Source organism: Trachinotus anak, unplaced genomic scaffold, assembly GCF_046630095.1.
Source record: "Trachinotus anak isolate AG129_WGS33_773 ecotype Australia unplaced genomic scaffold, CSIRO_AGI_Tana_v1 ptg000009l, whole genome shotgun sequence".
NCBI lineage: Eukaryota > Metazoa > Chordata > Actinopteri > Carangiformes > Carangidae > Trachinotus > Trachinotus anak.
Genome location: NW_027273860.1, coordinates 5,040,319 through 5,060,155, shown reverse-complemented (window position 1 = coordinate 5,060,155; position 19,837 = coordinate 5,040,319). Strand labels below are relative to the sequence as shown.

Genomic DNA, 19,837 nt, shown 5'->3' with positions numbered 1-19,837 from the left:
GCTGGTGGTGTAATGGTGTAGGGACTGTTTTCTTGACTCACTTTGGGCTGTTTAGACTGATCAGTTTATTCATGGTTTGAATGTCACAGCCTCTCTGTGACATATATTTTCCTCTGATTTGTTCTAAAATAGAAGAATAACGTAGCATGAAATGAGTAAACATTTGTACTTTACTACAGTTGTTGAAAAGTACTTGGTCACATACTTGGTTTAAACAGAGTTGCTCTCCTCCTGTTGCTGCGAGTGCTGATGGAGCAGATGTAGTTCAGATCAGTATCTGAAAGTATCAGAGAACTACTGATGTTGTAGAGCGGCTGTTCAGTTCTCTGGACTTCAGTTTTGTTCTTGAAGGTCACATAGGATGGGGGGCTGGTGGACCAGGTGAGCTCAGGCTCAGGGTAGATCCCCTCTGAGCTGCAGGTGATGTTGTTCTCTACCTGCTGGAGGTCGACTTTACCAACTGGAGCTGCAAAAACAAATGAAAGGGATCCGCTTTATGTAAAGTTGCTTTCAAAGTGGTGATGTGTGGAATAACACATCAGGGTAACTGTAACATCTTCAATGTTATGCATGGATTAAAGAGAAAATGTACATCTTCTGGGCAGTTGGTCATATGAACCACCTCAGGTCTCATTCCTATCTTTATTCCACAGGTGTAATGTCTCTCCTCTTATCTACATAAGTATTTTTAAGTCGGACCAACTTGTTTTTAACAGCTTTAAAATCTCTCTCTGGAGCTGATTCACTCAAATTCTACAATGTGGCTCCATGTTTGCAGCTGTGGCAACAGAGCATCAACAACATATTGTATATTAGTATGGAATATATAAGTGTTTAATAGTATGTATATTATTCATAGCAGAACTGGTGCACAGCCTCGCTTTATGTTTCTCTATGTTAATGAGAGCAGGCTGAACAGCAGCAACACCTCACAATCTGCAGCATTGAATGATTCTACATTTGAATCAACAAACAGTTTCAACACAAACTGAACATCAGAGCCTCCATGAAGGAGGAGTCACTGCAGTACTGTTGTATGAGACTGTATTAACTAATCAACAAACTGAACAACTGTTTTGTGTTTGCTTGTCTTAGGTGTATTTACTGTGTGTTTCTCATACCGTCCACTCTCAGGTTGATAAATGACTCCTCATTAAATCCAGTGATTTTGTCAGTGCAGTAGCACTTGTATCTTCCCTCATCCTGAACCTCCACCCCTGTCAGCTGCAGTGAGGCGTTTCCTCTGGAGATCTGGTCCTTGAACAGTGATGTCCTGCCTCTGAAGCGCTGGTCCTGGTATGTGAGCTGGTCTTGATTGTCATAGAAGGAGTGGACAGGAAGGTCTTCTGCTGTCAGCTGATTCCAGTGGATGATGACATAAGTGCCGCCCTGGAAGCTGCACGGTAAGATGCAGCTCTCCATGAAAACACAGGACACCTCAGAGTCTGCAACACATCAGGTAAAGAGACATCTATCAAAGTTCAGTTCAGGGAAAATGGCCTGATGTTTCAGACTGTAGAAACTGCAGGAAAGGAAGGACAATGTCTTTTGCTGCAAGAGTGTGAGTCTCTTCATTCACACACAAGCTAGAACAATGTTTCCTTTCTTTCCTAAACTGACAGTGTCTCCCTGTCCTCTGACCAAACACAAAAGAGAACACAGAAGAACTTTATACATACAGCAACTACCAATCAAGATGAACAATGTCCATAGAGTCTGTTACAAGACCATCATTTATCTTCACAGACATAATAGACTTTTAGCTGATATTCACTGACTTCCTTATGTTGGTCCCTGACAATAGACAACAATAAACAAGAAAATACGTTTTTGTTCATCACCTTTCAGAATAATATTACATTGTGATGTCTGAAAAAATAAATTAATGAAAAGAAAAAAGTTACACAATCAAGAATCCTCAAGTCTATATAAATACATTTTTAGCAAAGATGGAAAACTGTTTTCCAGACCCTCTCTGACCTCTGACCTTTAATAACCAAGCAATACAAAGTTCACAGTGGCTCATCAGGTTGTATCCTGTATGTCTGTGAGTTTGTTTCATGCTAAGAGTTTTTAGAGGTCTTGAAATGCATTGAAAGGCCTGTCAGTCAGTTTGAGGACTGATTGGGTTCAGCTTTGAATGATTCATTTCTGGAAGGACTCAGGTTGGGTTGTTGATGATGCAGCATTTTGTTTTCAGAAACGAGGAGGTTGGATTTCTGATACTGAATTACCTAGTGGAAAACAAAAGAGATTAGCTGAGGTTTCACTGTGTGTCAGTGACTACAAATGTGTCCAAACAGGTTCTGCATGATCAATTATGAGATAAAAATATGTAAAACATTCAGTCTGTTCCTCATCAGATTATTGTCTGATGTTTTGACTTCACTGCTTGACTGTTTTGACTTCGGTTATAAGACACCTTTGTTTTTTGTATCTTTGTGTCGATATTAGATGATGTTCTGTTAACCCTCATTAACCCTCATTAAGTGAGTTTACATTAAATACAATCTAAAACCAGTGGCTCTACAAGTCTATACAAGCTCATGTTATCAACCAAACCAACACAACTTTATTTTAAACTACTGAAGAAGAGAAACTAAAATTCCCATAGGTGCAAAGTCTGAATTTTTCAGGTCTGTCTGAAATGACGCACAAGAGTCAATTAGTAGAAACTTGTCTCTCCACATGAACTCTAATTATATGCAGCTGAATACATATAGTCTCAGTGTTATGTAACAATATTTTGAGAAATCTGTCCATGAGATTTCTGCCTCCAGGCCCAAAGAATGAAAGTTTGTTGTGCTCAAATCAGTAAAATAAAGTCACTTTTGATCATCATCAACATTTCTGTGAACATGTTCATGTGTAAACTGTCAGTCACTTGATCTCCTGTTGTGTTGAGGGAAAATGTCTTAAAACACTCGCATGACCCCAAAGCTCCTGGACCCCATTTGCTTTTTTGTTATTTTTGATGAACAGACCTTTAAGTTTTACATTTGATTTGTCTTAATGTTTCCTTGTGTTCTTGCTTTCTCTCTTCAGAATGAAAATAACAGACACTACAATACAATGTACCAAGTGTAAACATGTCTGTGGTTCATGTTTAGAGTGGAATAAGCTGAGATCACTCACCTGCTCTGGTAGAAGTCCACAGTAAAGTCAGGATCAACACACACTGGACCGTCGTCATCCTGCTGTTGTGTTCTCTCTGTGTGTTGCAGCAACAATATTACAAGAGGGAAAAACATCAGTGGAAGTGCCAGTGGATCAAAGCCATAGGGCATGTGCTTACTATGCAACTGTGATTTGATCATGACTCAAGAATCAGAAAAATGTTTTACGTACTTGGGTGTGTCCTTAACCTCTGTCAGGTTTACAATAATATCAGCTGTTTAATGTCTCTCACTTCCTCTGCACTGACAAACCTGCAGAGGAGCTGTATACACTGAATGTACACGGATCATTAAAACCAGTTAAAGGAAAAACAAATCCTGTCTTCTGACCTGTTTCTTTACTTCTGTGAGACGTTTGGCTTCAGATACAGCAGAGGTTAACTGAGAACAGAGAGCAGAGAAGGACGTTATCCTCTGACTCCACTCAGTCTGAGGGAGGGTGTGAGGATTTATTTATGATGAGTAAGTGATTGACTAAATGTGTGTCAGTCACCTACAGACGCCTACAATAACACCTGTGAGGTCAGTTGGACCGAAGCAGAAAACAGTCAGTCGACCAACCAAACTTCCACGAGCAGATTGATAACTGCTGTGAATAAAACCTGATCTGCGTGGCTGAATGTCACTACAGCGACTGAAGCAGCAGTTCAAATGGAAAACAGTAGGTTATCATCCTGCTGTGCCCGGGGTCTGACTATATGTCAGAGTGAACCGTGCCCACCCAGCGCTCTTTCCTTTCGAGGAGCTCATCTTTCTGGATCTCCACCTGCCTCCATTCGTTTTGCTGCAGGTCGATCTTTTCCTCCAGAGACTTATTCTCCTCTTTCAGAGACTTGATCTGGTTGAAGGCAGAGTGCAGGGCGTCTCTGAGGCCCTGTGCCGCTGCACCGTGATGGAGCTGCACTGCAGCCGGTCTGTACTGAGCTGGACCGTACAGGGCAGCACCAAACTGCTCTGGTCCAAATGACTGAAACATAGAAACAGACATGTAGTTCATTCAGTTGTTTCACTGTAGATTATTTTGGTGCAACTTAAGGAGAATATTTGGGTGGAGGTTTTTAATCATGTTAGTTAGTTATGTTACAATAGAAATTTAGTATTCTAATGTTAATTTAGAGACACTGACAGCAGAGCAACCTGTTTGGGTATTTTGAGAGAAAAAACATGGCAAGAAACCTACTGCAATCCTAAAATCATCCTATTAGTATTTTTATAAAACTATATTACAAGTTCTGTGTTTATCAATGTGGCTCCCTGGTTATGAGAAATAATTAAAATTGTGATGCATTAACTCAACAAACTTTAACAGCAGGGAGAAGTCGGCCGGCCAAGAGGGAGACAGTGCTCAGTGGAAAACTAAAGTTTCTCCAGGTCCAATGAGAAAATCTTACCTGGTTTCTTTGCCTGTTCCTTCGGGCTCAGACTGAAGGGGACAGACAGCAGTTATGTTCAGCAGCTGAAACTGGAGCTGAAACTGTTTTGTATTCAAGTTAATGATGCTGAAATGATTTGTCATAGACAGAGATCATTGTTGTTCAGTAAATGTCGACGGTGACACAGCTCAGCTCAGGTTTCTGGGTGTAAATGCAGAGTTTCTGCAGCTGCAGGTTCCAGTGAACATTGTGATGTCAGAGTTCTGCAGTTATGATGTAACACCGGAACGTTCTCATCATGTGTTCTAGATCATCAAGGTTCTAACAGAGCTCTTCACGGCATTTTAAAGCTCCCACCAAAACACCAACATCTGTTTACTGGTGACAAGAAGTAAACTGATGTTTTTGTCTTCAGAGCATAAAGACAAAGTGGAGGTGACACAATGTTTCCTGGTCTGTATCTTGTGTTACTGCTTACACATCCTGGGCCCACACTGTTAAATACATACAACAAATCAGAGAACACAAAAGCTCCACAAGGTGTAAAGACTCAAACTAACCAAGAGCCTTCACTTCAGTGACTGTTGAGGTGTTATAGTTGTTCATGAAAAGTAAAATTGTATGAGTCACAAAAACTGAAAACTGAGAGTACGTATACTTTAATAATACTATCAAGCTTGAACAATAACGGACATCAACATTTGTTTAAAGATGCAGATTAGAGACAGTGGAGGAAAAAGTTGAGAGAATCAACCCTCAGGTTTTTACAGTCAGTTCCCGCTGTGTTCACCGACTGATGACTGATGAGGTTACAGCATCCTCTGCTGGCCACACACTGAAAGCAACAATCATAATGTCTGTTGTCAGTTTGACGAGAAATTTCATTCACAGATAATAGGAAAATAGAAACCTGAGTATCAGCGGTCATGCTAATGTACCACGCCCTCCAGCAGGAGGATGAGGTGCTGCTGTGTGTCTGTTGTGTAATCAGCAGCAATAAAAGTTTGTTGAGGATCTTCAGTCGGCCTGGTGTCACCGTCTTATCTCTCCCATCATGGTTCCTGATGTTTTCCACCACAAAGAAAGATCTGACATCCTCCACTGCACATGAATGTAGAGCATCACTGAATCCTTCAGTCTCCAGCAGAGAGGTTCATTTGTCTGCAGCTCTTTTTGTTGCCACTTCTTGTCTGTGGTCTCCACTCCCACAGCCTTTTAATACAGTCAGCTCGATGTGACCACAGTCTACACCTGACTGAGGCAGAGGGGTGTAGGTCTGGATGTTACCATTCTGAAGAGGCGTCGATTCGTTTATTTGTTCTTTATGTTTCACTGTCCTGCAAACTGAAAACAATCTTTCACTTATTACAACTTCTGCAGAGCAAAATAAACCATCACAGTGATCATGATTCCTTCACTTGATTCTACATTTTATCCTCATTTCATTAAAAGAGTTTCATGTTTTCATATCATGTGTTTGGCTGAACTCTGCTTCTGCTATTTCAACTGAAGATTTCAACTGAATGGAAAAAAATTAAAGAAATTACAAATGCTCATGATAAAATGTCATGCTCTCGAAAATGACTGTGGTAAATATAAATTAGACATAAAAGTAGGAAAGAGGTTCAAAGTTGGTGACAATAATATTCTTCTTTTAAAATTTCAACTTACACACTGTAGTTCACACAGGGCAGCTGTGCTTTTATAAAACTGATAATTTATTTACATTTACATCATCAATACAAACAACAAACAAGAAATGAATTTCAAAGTGCAAACAGAACATTATTTTACCTTTTTTCTTTCTACAGCACAGCACCAGGAGAACTACTGCCGCTGCTACAACAACGGCTGCAACCACCCCACCTATAATGGCTCCAACATTGACTGAATTCCCTGAAATAGAAAAAGAGTCAGTTATTTGAATTTTCCCATGATGCCTCATGATGCTGTTTCCTGTTTTGGTTTTTTCAGGTCATCCAGATATTACAGACAATAACAGTTCATGCTCATATAAACTAACAGTTTCTCACCTGATGCTGACTCACCTGGACTTTTCTCTATCCTCAGGAAGGTGTTGGTTATCAGTGTCTCCTCAGCATCTCTCAGCTCACAGGTGTATATTCCCTCATGATATGAAGATAAGTCCTGTAGCAGGAGGCTGCCTGACTCTGACACACCCTTCAGCTGCTGCCTCCACTCCTCTGAGACTGTGTAGGGGACGTCATCTCTGGTCTGGGTCAGGATGATCTGACTGTGTTTGAATCTCCAGGTGAGACTGGAGCCTGCTAGGGAGGTGTTTGAGGCAGTGCAGGGGATTGTTGCTTCAGTGTGTGAAACACTGAGAGAAGCTGTAATGATATAACACCAAAACACACAAAAAAATGAAAATAGGTTACTACTAAATAATATTATTATTGAGGATTGTGGAGCCTCAACATGATGAACATTAAATAGCAGCTGTTTAAGGCCTGAACTATCATGTAGATTCAGTAAAGATCCAGAGTGACTGTATGTGTTTTGAAAAACACGTACTTGGTTGAAACAGAGTTGCTCTCCTCCTGTTGCTGCGAGTGCTGATGGAGCAGATGTAGTTCAGATCAGTATCTGAAAGTATCAGAGAACTACTGATGTTGTAGAGCAGCTGTTCAGTTCTCTGGACTTCAGTTTTGTTCTTGAAGGTCACATAGGATGGGGGGCTGGTGGACCAGGTGAGCTCAGGCTCAGGGTAGATCCCCTCTGAGCTGCAGGTGATCCTGTTTTCTACCTGCCGGAGGTCGACTTCACCAACTGGAGCTGCAAAAAAAACAAAAAACAAAAAACAAATCTTGATGCTCCATATGGATGAATTCACAATTACTTTTAGGTTAAAGAAAACGCTAATTCATCAACTTGACCACAAAATTTATGGTTTTCTGTATGTACTCTGTGTTTCTCATACCGTCCTCTTTCAGGTTGATATATGAATACTTGTCTTCTCTTATGGTGCTGGTGAAACACTGGTATCTGCCTTGGTCCTGAACCTCCACCCCTGTCAGCAGCAGTGAGGCGTTTCCTCTGGAGATCTGGTCCTTGAACAGTGATGTCCTGCCTCTGAAGCGCTGGTCCTGGTGTGTGAGCTGGTCTTGGTTGTCAAAGAAGAAGTGGACAGGAAGGTCTCCTGCTGTCACCTGATTCCAGTGGACGACCACATCAGTGCCACCCTGGAAGCTGCACGGTAAGATGCAGCTCTCCATGAAAACGCAGGACACCTCAGTGTCTGCAACACATCAGGTACAAGCAGCACAACTTTATTAAGACGTTAGAAAAAAAATCTGATTTGTTTAATTAACTGACTTATTCTATAACATCTCGAACATTGATTGAATTCCCTGAAATAGAAAAACACTCAGTGACTTGAACTTTCCCATGATGCCTCATGATGCTGTTTCCTGTTTTGGTTTTTTTTTCAGGTAACACAGATATTACAGATAATAACAGTTCATGCTCATATAAACTAACAGTTGCTCACTTATCCTCACACAAATGCAAAGTAGCAGGAAGATAACGGTTCAGATTTCCCTTACTTTGACCTGCTCTTACCTTCGTCTATCCTCAGGAAGGTGTTGGTTATCAGCGTCTCCTCAGCATCTCTCAGCTCACAGGTGTATATTCCCTCATGATATGAAGATAAGTCCTGTAGCAGGAGGCTGCCTGACTCTGACACACCCTTCACCTGCTGCCTCCACTCCTCTGAGACTGTGTAGGGGACGTCAGCTCTGGTCTGGGTCAGGATGATCTGACTGTGGTTGAATCTCCAGGTGAGACTGGAGCCTGTTAGGGAGGTGTTTGAGGCAGTGCAGGGGATTGTTGCTTCAGTGTGTGAAACACTGAGAGAAGCTGTAGTGATATAACACAAAACCACACAAAAGTGAAAAAAAGTCACTCCTAAATTATATTTTTCAAGATTCTGAATTTCTGAAATGTTATGCAGAGCAATGGAACTAATTAACAGAACAAATAATTGATGTACAGATGAAGTAAACAAAAATAAAAGTGTAAAGAGCTAAACTCTGTCCTGGGAGTCACTCGAGTCTGATGGTCAGAAACTGATCTGGTGTTGACTTCCTCCAGAACAGTGAGTCAGTCCAGTGTCTTTAATTTGATTGGTGACGGAGTGGTTTTCTACCCATTCAACCAAACCGTTGGTGCTTTCCTGTGATTCTTTTCATGTGTTTTATCAGAATAAATATGGTTTTGAGGATTGTGGAGCCTCAACATGATGAACATTAAATAGCAGCTGTTTAAGGCCTGAACTATCATGTAGATTCAGTAAAGATCCAGAGTGACTGTATGTGTTTTGAAAAACACGTACTTGGTTGAAACAGAGTTGCTCTCCTCCTGTTGCTGCGAGTGCTGATGGAGCAGATGTAGTTCAGATCAGTATCTGAAAGTATCAGAGAACTGCTGATGTTGTAGAGCAGCTGTTCAGTTCTCTGGACTTCAGTTTTGCTCTTGAAGGTCACATAGGATGGGGGGCTGGTGGACCAGGTGAGCTCAGGCTCAGGGTAGATCCCCTCTGAGCTGCAGGTGATCCTGTTTTCTACCTGCTGGAGGTCGACTTCACCAACTGGAGCTGCAAGAAAAAAGGATACATATATTCAAGGATCTTTGTTTTCACAACATCTTTGTCATTGTACATTTATAAAGAAATAAATGGTTTTCTGTATGTGCTCTGTGTTTCTCATACCGTCCACTCTCAGGTTGATAAATGAATCCTTGTTTCCTCTGATGGTGCTGGTGAAACACTGGTATCTGCCCTGGTCCTGAACCTCCACCCCTGTCAGCTGCAGTGAGGCGTTTCCTCTGGAGATCTGGTCCTTGAACAGTGATGTCCTGCCTCTGAAACGCTGGTCCTGGTGTGTGAGCTGGTCTTGGCTGTGGTAGTAGGAGTGGACAGGAAGGTCTCCTGCTGTCACAGTCCAGTGGACGACCACATCAGTGCCGCCCTGGAAGCTGCACGGTAAGATGCAGCTCTCCATGAAAACACAGGACACCTCAATGTCTGTAACACATCAGGTACAAGCAGCACAACTTTATTTTGAAGTTAGAAAAAAAATCAGAGTCTGTTCCCCCCATGCAAACTTTTTTCTTTTTTCTAATACTTGGAGCAGCAAACCTGCATCATGCCTAATTTGCCAAAATCAGGACCATTGAGAACCATTCAGAAAAATACACTGAAATGATTTCATGGTTAGTAATTTCAGTTCATCTCCATTAGGGGAAGTAGGGATTCTGACACTGGCACCAACACACAAACATTTCACTTCATGTGGTACATCATGTGAAAAGTAGATGTTTACTTGGTAAAAGCCTTGTGACTAGAAATGTGGAAGTTATTGCTTCCTGTCTTCACATACAGTTTGCTTGATGTCCATGTTCAGGTTCATGTTAAGGAACTTTTTTCAGCATAGGGCAGCCTTTGCCCAGATAGCCATAGCCTACTGTAAAACACCTGTACTGTAACACAGGCTACATTACTTTCCTTGTAGACATTTGAAAACAGTCAGCGGTGGATGTATTCTGCTGTGTGGTCAGCGGACACCATTTGAAGTAGTTAGCGGAACCAAATAAATTTGTTTGTTCAGTTTTGATTCGTGCCCAAACACTTCTCTGATGTCTTGTTCAGACTATATCGCTTATTATATTCTAAATCACTCTTCAGCTCGATTTTCTGTGTGTTGGGAACACATATAAAAACCTAAACAAAGATGGTTTGAGAGCAAGCATGCATAGGGATGAGATCTTAATATCATTGTTCAATATTTTCTTTCAAGAGCCACCAGGTCGCCCCTGAGGGCTCTTACTTTACATCTGTGTATCATATTGAGCTCCTCACTTACCTCCCATGGCAGGAGTCACAATCCACAGGAAACTCCCGATCAGCAGAGACATGACAGAGCAGCACCCCATTCCATCAGCCTCTGAATTCACTGACTCAGATTCTTATTTGTACCCTAACTGTGTAAAAAAAACAAAAGGAGAACTAATCATATGACCAACGGAGTTGGGGCGGGGGCATTATTTCGGAACTTTCTTTCATTTTTGTTTTTTTGAAAGTGAAAGAGACAGGACATCCTTATTCTGAAAATATGTTTCTATCAAATCTGGTCCTTTTTACAGACATACCGATGTCACGACCTGTCAATCTTCACTCTTAAAACAAATGTGTTGGCTCAACAGATGAAAACCAACGCAGCTGTCTGCATTAAGCTTTTTGAGTTATGACAGCTTCTAGTGAAATTGTGTTGAAATACGCTAGATAATTAATTGATGTGAATGAGCTTGTCCTCCACACTTAAGTATTATTGATTAACATCTAACTCAAACCCTTAATAACTGGCACCATAAACACAAGTTGATTACACATCACTTTGTTTTTACTGTTTTTTTTCCCTCTAAAATGAAGTTAACCATGTCCTTACTGTCATAGCAGCAGTTCTTCAGCTAAAGAGCCTATTTGTAAGTTTTGTGTGTGTGTGTGTGAGAGTGTGTGGTGGTCATTGTGGCTTGGCAAGAGCTTCGCCCATGACTATCATTATAATCCCAGAGGTTATAATACTCCCTCTGAGCAGTGCTACGTCTTCAGGGGAGATTGGATGCTACAGTGACTCGCTATCAGAAAGAGTCAAATCGGGCTGCTCGAGCCAGGGCTAGCTGGTTTGCATGCTAACCTCAGTAGAGGAAAAGGACATAATAGAAACAACAGTTGACATTGGTGTTGCCTCCCACCACTGGAAGCAGCTGTTGATGAGTGAAGGAATTTTTCTGGACTGGTAAGTAAACAGCTGTCACTGCTAATGTTGGCTATGTAGCAAAAACAAAAAACAAAATTCAATTCTTCTTTAATATGAATAACTTCAGCTCCCAATGAAGCTACTTTCTACCAGGTTCAGTACAAAGTAAACCATTGATACAATGACTTTGTTAAATTTGAAGTGCACATAATTCAGTGCTGCCAGCTACACTTTAAATGTAAAGTATAAAGCCTGTTTGAAAAGTCCAAGTCTTGCTAGATGATACAAAACACTGATTAGCATATTAATGACGTCATTGCGTCGTATTTGTCTGATGTCTCGTGTGTAGTGTCAGCCAATTCCAGCACTTTATCTGTTTGCTTCTCTCCTTCTCTGTGCTCACATATACAGTATTTTAATACTGAATTTATGATAAAACTGTTCTCATTCACATTTTTTTCCTTTTCCGTTGTCAGACAACGGAAAAGGATGAAATAGTGACTGAACCCATCACTTCCAACTCACTTCCAAACGGTTTTCAAGCTTCTGCTCTGCACTGTTAAAATCCTGATTTCATAACAGCAACCAGACACATACGTTAACAACAACTGCTGTGCTGTGATTTAAGCTAGATTTACTTGTAAAATGATCACCCACAGAGAAAGTTAGAAGCAACAGAATACCTCTCTGATTTCTCTCCCTCACACAGTGCAAAGCATCTCAGCAATCAGCTCATTCATGTCTGCATCAGCTGCTGAGCTGAATGAGCTGCTCTGCCTCAGAGTAGACAGCACGTGTGTCTTGCTCATGGCACAATACTGCTGACTCTGGAAAGGGTTATCCAAAAAGTCGCTAGATTTGTCACTTGGTGCTTCTTTTGAAACAAAGTCGCTAAAGGGGTCTGAAAAGTCACTAAATCTAAGTCGGCAACAGTGTCATAGTTATAAGAAGAAGCAAACATGATTTAATTCAACATGTATTAAAACACAGAAAGTTTACATCAGGGGTACTTTATACAAACTACAAAAATCTGCTGATATAGTTTCTGAGAGATATTGAGTCATTAAACAAATTATCTTCACTTTCATCATCCAATGTTGTTGTGTCACTGTAAATAATTAGAATTATTTTTAAAATTCAAAAAGTTTAACTAAATCACTGAAATTAAACAATGACTTTAAAGTGTCCCCGAATGACATTTTAGACTCTCTCTTACACACATCTCTGTAAGTGTATTAGTTTTAGTACTAGTTATTACTTATAATTACTTACTATAGTTAAGCATCAGAACATGAGGTAGAACAAAAAACAACATGTTGTTCTTCATGAACTAGAGTCTGCCTCCTTCAAAAATCCCTGCAAAGCAGAATGTAGAGTAGAAATACTGCAGAGCGCCACAGTCAAAGTGCAAAGTGTCCTCTGTTAATCAGCCTGAGAAGGATTGGTTCACCAAATGGCCCCAACACACTGAACTGAAGGTCTTGTTCACTAGGCTTTCCTTATATGAAGCCAAAGTTCATCTTAATGCAGGCCCATTTTGACTTTACATATTTTTCTCTGAAGTTTCTCTGAAGAAGAAACTACAAAAGGAAAGAAAATTGTTTGCTGAGATACTGGAAGACACAATGTTTGTGTTTACTCCACAACACATTAATATATATTGTATAATTATCATTTAACATTTTAGTGTCCAGCAGAAAGATTTATTTGTCTTGAACTCTTCTTTCCAGTTCCCTAAATGAATTTCTCCATGTTTACCTTTTGATACATCACACATCACAATCTTCGCTTCCTTAAGCAGTTTTGTTTTCCTGCAAACAAAATGAAATAAAATTCAGCATCAGAAACTGAAATCAAAACAATCCCTTATTTATTCTTCTTCTTCAGTAAAAAGATCAACGTCTGCAGAGCAAAATAAACTATCACAGTGATCATGATTCCTTCATTTGATTTTATATTTTATCCTCATTTCATTTCATGTTTCATGTTTTCATATCATGTGTTTAGTTAAATTCTGCTTCCAGTCGTCTGACTCTCACTTTGACTGAGATCATCTTTTAGCTGAGACAACAGTTCATTTCAAACTAGATTTCTACTGAGGGGAAAAGGTTTGATTGATTTATTGATTAAATAAATTACATGATGCTCCAGAAATTGAGTGGGGAAAATACAAATGAAATGTAACAATAAATGGTTATAACTTCAGTTCATTCGGTGCAGCAGTTATTTTCTTATAGAAGATTGACTTACATTTGTGTTTCATCATTGTTTGACTCTCTCTTGTTTTCTTGTTGACCTGAAAGATGTTTTGAGTCAAAAAAAAAAAAAAATCAATATGAACAACAAAAAAGAAATGAATTTTTAAAAATGTAGGCAGAACATTATTTTACCTTGTCTTCTTTTATGATGCAGCACCAGGAGAACTACAACTGCTGCTACAACAACAGCCGCAACAACCAGGCCTATAATGGCTCTAATATTGATTGAACTCCCTGAAATAGAAAAAGAGTCAGTTACATGAACTGTCCCATGATGCCTCATGTGTTTAAACTAACAGTTGCTCACCTATCCTCAGGAAGGTGCTGGTTATCAGTGTCTCCTCAGCATCTCTCAGCTCACAGGTGTATATTCCCTCATGATATGAAGATAAGTCCTGTAGCAGGAGGCTGCCTGACTCTGACACACCCTTCACCTGCTGCCTCCACTCCTCTGAGACTGTGTAGGGGACGTCAGCTCTGGTCTGGGTCAGGATGATCTGACTGTGGTTGAATCTCCAGGTGAGACTGAAGCCTGTTAGGGAGGTGCTTGAGGCAGTGCAGGGGATTGTTGTTCCATAGCAGCACCCACTGATAGAAGCTGTCACACAAAAACACACCAACATGAAAAAAGTATTTTTTCCAGATTCTGATAAGAATTGGACTTGGGTCACAACTTGACACAGTTTGGGTCAGTGTAGCAGTGACATGGTACTGACAGTAACCTAATGATGTTCAGATTAAAAAATAATGTAACCTAGTCTGATTAATCTGAATTTCTTCTGACACAGCAATCAGAATCTGGCATCAACATCATAAAACCATGGGCCAGTCCAGGCTGCTGCTGGTGGCGTAATGGTGTAGGGACTGTTTTCTCGACTCACTCACAATCAATCATGCTTTGCCATAGTCTATATAGTGTGGAGCAAATATTTAATGCTGCAACTAATAATTATTGTCATAATCTAATTATTTTCAAAATTACATCTTATTTTTTTAAAACATCAGAAAACTGTGAAAAGCACATCACATCACAAAGTCCATACATATTTAATTACATACTTGGTTTAAACAGAGTTGCTCTCCTCCTGTTGCTGCGAGTGCTGATGGAGCAGATGTAGTTCAGATCAGTATCTGAAAGTATCAGAGAACTACTGATGCTGTAGAGCAGCTGTTCAGTTCTCTGGACTTCAGTTTTGTTCTTGAAGGTCACATTGGATGGGGGGCTGGTGGACCAGGTGAGCTCAGGCTCAGGGTAGATCCCCTCTGAGCTGCAGGTGATGTTGTTCTCTACCTGCTGGAGGTCGACTTTACCAACTGGAGCTGCAAAAAAGGATCTTTGTTATGACAGCATCTTTGTCATTTATAATTAAACAAATGGTTTTCTGTATGCATCCTGTGTTTTTCATACCGTCCACTCTCAGGTTGATATATGAATCTTTGTTTCCTCTGATGGTGCTGGTGTAGCACTGGTATCTTCCCTGGTCCTGAACCTCCACCCCTGTCAGCTGCAGTGAGGCGTTTCCTCTGGAGATCTGGTCCTTGAACAATGATGTCCTGCCTCTGAAGCGCTGGACCTGGTGTGCCAGCTGGTCTTGGTTGTGGTAGTAGGAGTGGATGGGAAGGTTTCCTGCTGTCAGCTGAATCCAGTGGACGACCACATCAGAGCCGCCCTGGAAGCTGCACGGTAAGATGCAGCTCTCCATGAAAACACAGGACACCTCAGTGTCTGCAACACATCAGGTAAAGAGACATCTATCAAAGTTCAGTTCAGGGAAAATGGCCTGATGTTTCAGACTGTAGAAACTGCAGGAAAGGAAGGACAATGTCTTTTGCTGCAAGAGTGTGAGTCTCTTCATTCACACACAAGCTAGAACAATGTTTCCCTTCTTTCTTAAACTGACAGTGTCTCCCTGTCCTCTGACCAAACACAAAAGAGAACACAGAAGAACTTTATACATACAGCAACTACCAATCAAGATGAACTACGTCCATAGAGTCTGTTACAAGACCATCATTTATCTTCACAGACATAACAGACTTTTAGCTGATATTCACTGACTTCCTTATGTTGGTCCCTGACAATAGACAACAATAAACAAGAAAATATGTTTTTGTTCATCACCTTTCAGAATAATATTACATTGTGATGTCTGAAAAAAAATTAATGAAAAGAAAAAAGTTACACAATCAAGAATCCTCAAGTCTATATAAATACATTTTTAGCAAAGATGGAAAACTGTTTTCCAGACCCTCTCTGACCTCCGACCTTTAATAACCAAGCAATGTAAAGTTCACAGTGGCTCATCAGGTTGTATCCTGTACGTCTGTGAGTTTGTTTCATGCTAAGAGTTTTTAGAGGTCTTGAAATGCATTGAAAGGCCTGTCAGTCAGTTTGAGGACTGATTGGGTCCAGCTTTGAATGATTCATTTCTGGAAGGACTCAGGTTGGGTTGTTGATGATGCAGCATTTTGTTTTCAGAAACGAGGAGGGTTGGATTTCTGATACTGAATTACCTCGTGGAAAACAAAAGATTAGCTGAGGTTTCACTGTGTGTCAGTGACTACAAATGTGTCCAAACAGGTTCTGCATGATCAATTATGAGATAAAAATATGTGAAACATTCAATCTCTTCCTCATCAGATTATTGTCTGATGTTTTGACTTCACTGCTTGACTGTTTTGACTTCGGTTATAAGACACCTTTGTTTTTTGTATCTTTGTGTCGATATTAGATGATGTTCTGTTAACCCTCATTAACCCTCATTAAGTGAGTTTACATTAAATACAATCTAAAACCAGTGGCTCTACAAGTCTATACAAGCTCATGTTATCAACCAAACCAACACAACTTTATTTTAAACTACTGAAGAAGAGAAACTAAAATTCCCATAGGTGCAAAGTCTGAATTTTTCAGGTCTGTCTGAAATGACGCACAAGAGTCAATTAGTAGAAACTTGTCTCTCCACATGAACTCTAATTATATGCAGCTGAATACATATAGTCTCAGTGTTATGTAACAATATTTTGAGAAATCTGTCCATGAGATTTCTGCCTCCAGGCCCAAAGAATGAAAGTTTGTTGTGCTCAAATCAGTAAAATAAAGTTACTTTTGATCATCATCAACATTTCTGTGAACATGTTCATGTGTAAACTGTCAGTCACTTGATCTCCTGTTGTGTTGAGGGAAAATGTCTTAAAACACTCGCATGACCCCAAAGCTCCTGGACCCCATTTGCTTTTTTGTTATTTTTGATGAACAGACCTTTAAGTTTTACATTTGATTTGTCTTAATGTTTCCTTGTGTTCTTGCTTTCTCTCTTCAGAATGAAAATAACAGACACTACAATACAATGTACCAAGTGTAAACATGTCTGTGGTTCATGTTTAGAGTGGAATAAGCTGAGATCACTCACCTGCTCTGGTAGAAGTCCACAGTAAAGTCAGGATCACCACACACTGGACCGTCGTCATCCTGCTGTTGTGTTCTCTCTGTGTGTTGCAGCAACAATATTACAAGAAGGAAAAACATCAGTGGAAGTGCCAGTGGATCAAAGCCAGGACCGCCCATAGGGCATGTGCTTACTATGCAACTGTGATTTGATCATGACTCAAGAATCAGAAAAATGTTTTACGTACTTGGGTGTGTCCTTAACCTCTGTCAGGTTTACAATAATATCAGCTGTTTAATGTCTCTCACTTCCTCTGCACTGACAAACCTGCAGAGGAGCTGTATACACTGAATGTACACGGATCATTAAAACCAGTTAAAGGAAAAACAAATCCTGTCTTCTGACCTGTTTCTTTACTTCTGTGAGACGTTTGGCTTCAGATACAGCAGAGGTTAACTGAGAACAGAGAGCAGAGAAGGACGTTATCCTCTGACTCCATTCAGTCTGAGGGAGGGTGTGAGGATTTATTTATGATGAGTAAGTGATTGACTAAATGTGTGTCAGTCACCTACAGACGCCTACAATAACACCTGTGAGGTCAGTTGGACCGAAGCAGAAAACAGTCAGTCGACCAACCAAACTTCCACGAGCAGATTGATAACTGCTGTGAATAAAACCTGATCTGCGTGGCTGAATGTCACTACAGCGACTGAAGCAGCAGTTCAAATGGAAAACAGTAGGTTATCATCCTGCTGTGCCCGGGGTCTGACTATATGTCAGAGTGAACCGTGCCCACCCAGCGCTCTTTCCTTTCGAGGAGCTCATCTTTCTGGATCTCCACCTGCCTCCATTCGTTTTGCTGCAGGTCGATCTTTTCCTCCAGAGACTTATTCTCCTCTTTCAGAGACTTGATCTGGTTGAAGGCAGAGTGCAGGGCGTCTCTGAGGCCCTGTGCCGCTGCACCGTGATGGAGCTGCACTGCAGCCGGTCTGTACTGAGCTGGGCCGTACAGGGCAGCACCAAACTGCTCTGGTCCAAATGACTGAAACATAGAAACAGACATGTAGTTCATTCAGTTGGTTCACTGTAGATTATTTTGGTACAACTTGAGGAGAATATTTGGGTGGAGGTTTATAATCACATTAGTTAGTTATGTTAGAAATTTAGTATTCTAATGTTAATTTAGAGACACTGACAGCAGAGCAACCTGTTTGGGTATTTTGAGAGAAAAAAACATGGCAAGAAACCTACTGCAATCCTAAAATCATCCTATTAGTATTTTTATAAAACTATGTTAGAAGTTTTGTGTTTATCAATGTGGCTCCCTGGTTATGAGAAATAATTAAAATTGTGATGCATTAATTCAACAAACTTTAACAGCAGGGAGAAGTCGGCCGGCCAAGAGGGAGACAGTGCTCAGTGGAAAAAAAAAGTTTCTCCAGGTCCAATGAGAAAATCTTACCTGGTTTCTTTGCCTGTTCCTTTGGGCTCAGACTGAAGGGGACAGACAGCAGTTATGTTCAGCAGCTGAAACTGGAGCTGAAACTGTTTTGTATTCAAGTTACTGATGTTGAAATGATTCGTTATAGACAGAGATCATTGTTGTTCAGTAAATGTGGACGGTGACACAGCTCAGCTCAGGTTTCTGGGTGTAAATGCAGAGTTTCTGCAGCTGCAGGTTCCAGTGAACATTGTGATGTCAGAGTTCTGCAGTTATGATGTAACAACGGAACGTTCTCATCATGTGTTCTAGATCATCAAGGTTCTAACAGAGCTCTTCACGGCATTTTAAAGCTCCCACCTGATTCATTTCCAACATTCATGAAGCGATGGTAAAATACTGACATTATATTTTTGTTGTAGGGTTCAGTGGTGTTTTTGTGTTGCTGTTGTGTAAACACCAACATCTTTTTACTGGTGACAAGAAGTAAACTGATGTTTTTGTCTTCAGAGCATAAAGACAAAGTGGAGGTGACACAATGTTTCCTGGTCTGTATCTTGTGTTACTACTTACACATCCTGGGCCCACACTGTTAAATACATACAACAAATCAGAGAACACAAAAGCTCCACAAGGTGTAAAGACTCAAACTACCCAAGAGCCTTCACTTCAGTGACTGTTGAGGTGTTATAGCGTGGTTGTGTATTTTCTGTTCTATGAATTATTGTCCATTGGGTTCATGAAAAGTAAAATTGTGTGAGTCACAAAAACTGAAAACTGAGAGAACGTATACTTTAATAATATTATCAAGCTTGAACAATAACGACACCAACATTTGTTTAAAGATGCAGATTAGAGACAGTGGAGGAAAAAGCTGAGAGAATCAACCCTCAGGTTTTTACAGTCAGTTCCCGCTTATCTCTCCCATCATGGTTCCTGATGTTTTCCACCACAAAGAAAGATTTGACATCGTCCACTGCACATGAATGTAGAGCATCACTGAATCCTTCAGTCTCCAGCAGAGAGGTTCATTTGTCTGCAGCTCTTTTTGTTGCCACTTCTTGTCTGTGGTCTCCACTCCCACAGCCTTTTAATACAGTCAGCTCGATGTGACCACAGTCTACACCTGACTGAGGCAGAGGGGTGTAGGTCCGGATGTCACCGTTCTGAAGAGGCGTCAATTCGTTTATTTGTTCTTTATGTTTCACTGTCCTGCAAACTGAATGAGATAAAGTTCAACTTCAAAAACATCAAAAAATTCAATCTTTCACTTATTACAACTTCTGCAGAGCAAAATAAACCATCACAGTGATCATGATTCCTTCATTTGATTCTACATTTTATCCTCATTTCATTAAAAGAGTTGAAAGAGTAGAAAATGACTGTGGGAAATGCAAAGTAGACATAACAGTAGGAAAGAGGTT

The 19,837-nt window shown here is 40.5% G+C and overlaps 1 protein-coding gene across 2 annotated transcripts in view; it reads right to left on the bottom strand.

Moving 5' to 3' along the window:
• LOC139625079 (hemicentin-1-like) overlaps window positions 1–19,837 on the bottom strand; it is a 49,685-nt gene that overhangs the window by 23,403 nt on the left and 6,445 nt on the right. The window contains exons 5-8 of one of the 2 annotated variants that reach the window (XM_071484680.1): window positions 14,643–14,903; window positions 7,491–7,808; window positions 7,085–7,345; window positions 6,598–6,900 (exon numbers count right to left, since the gene is read on the bottom strand). In XM_071484680.1, coding sequence (XP_071340781.1) covers window positions 6,598–6,900; window positions 7,085–7,345; window positions 7,491–7,808; window positions 14,643–14,903 — 1,143 coding nt within the window. Of the gene's footprint in view, window positions 1–205; window positions 467–6,597; window positions 6,901–7,084; window positions 7,346–7,490; window positions 7,809–14,642; window positions 14,904–19,837 lie in introns of both variants that reach the window. The other variant, XM_071484682.1, reaches the window with a different exon arrangement.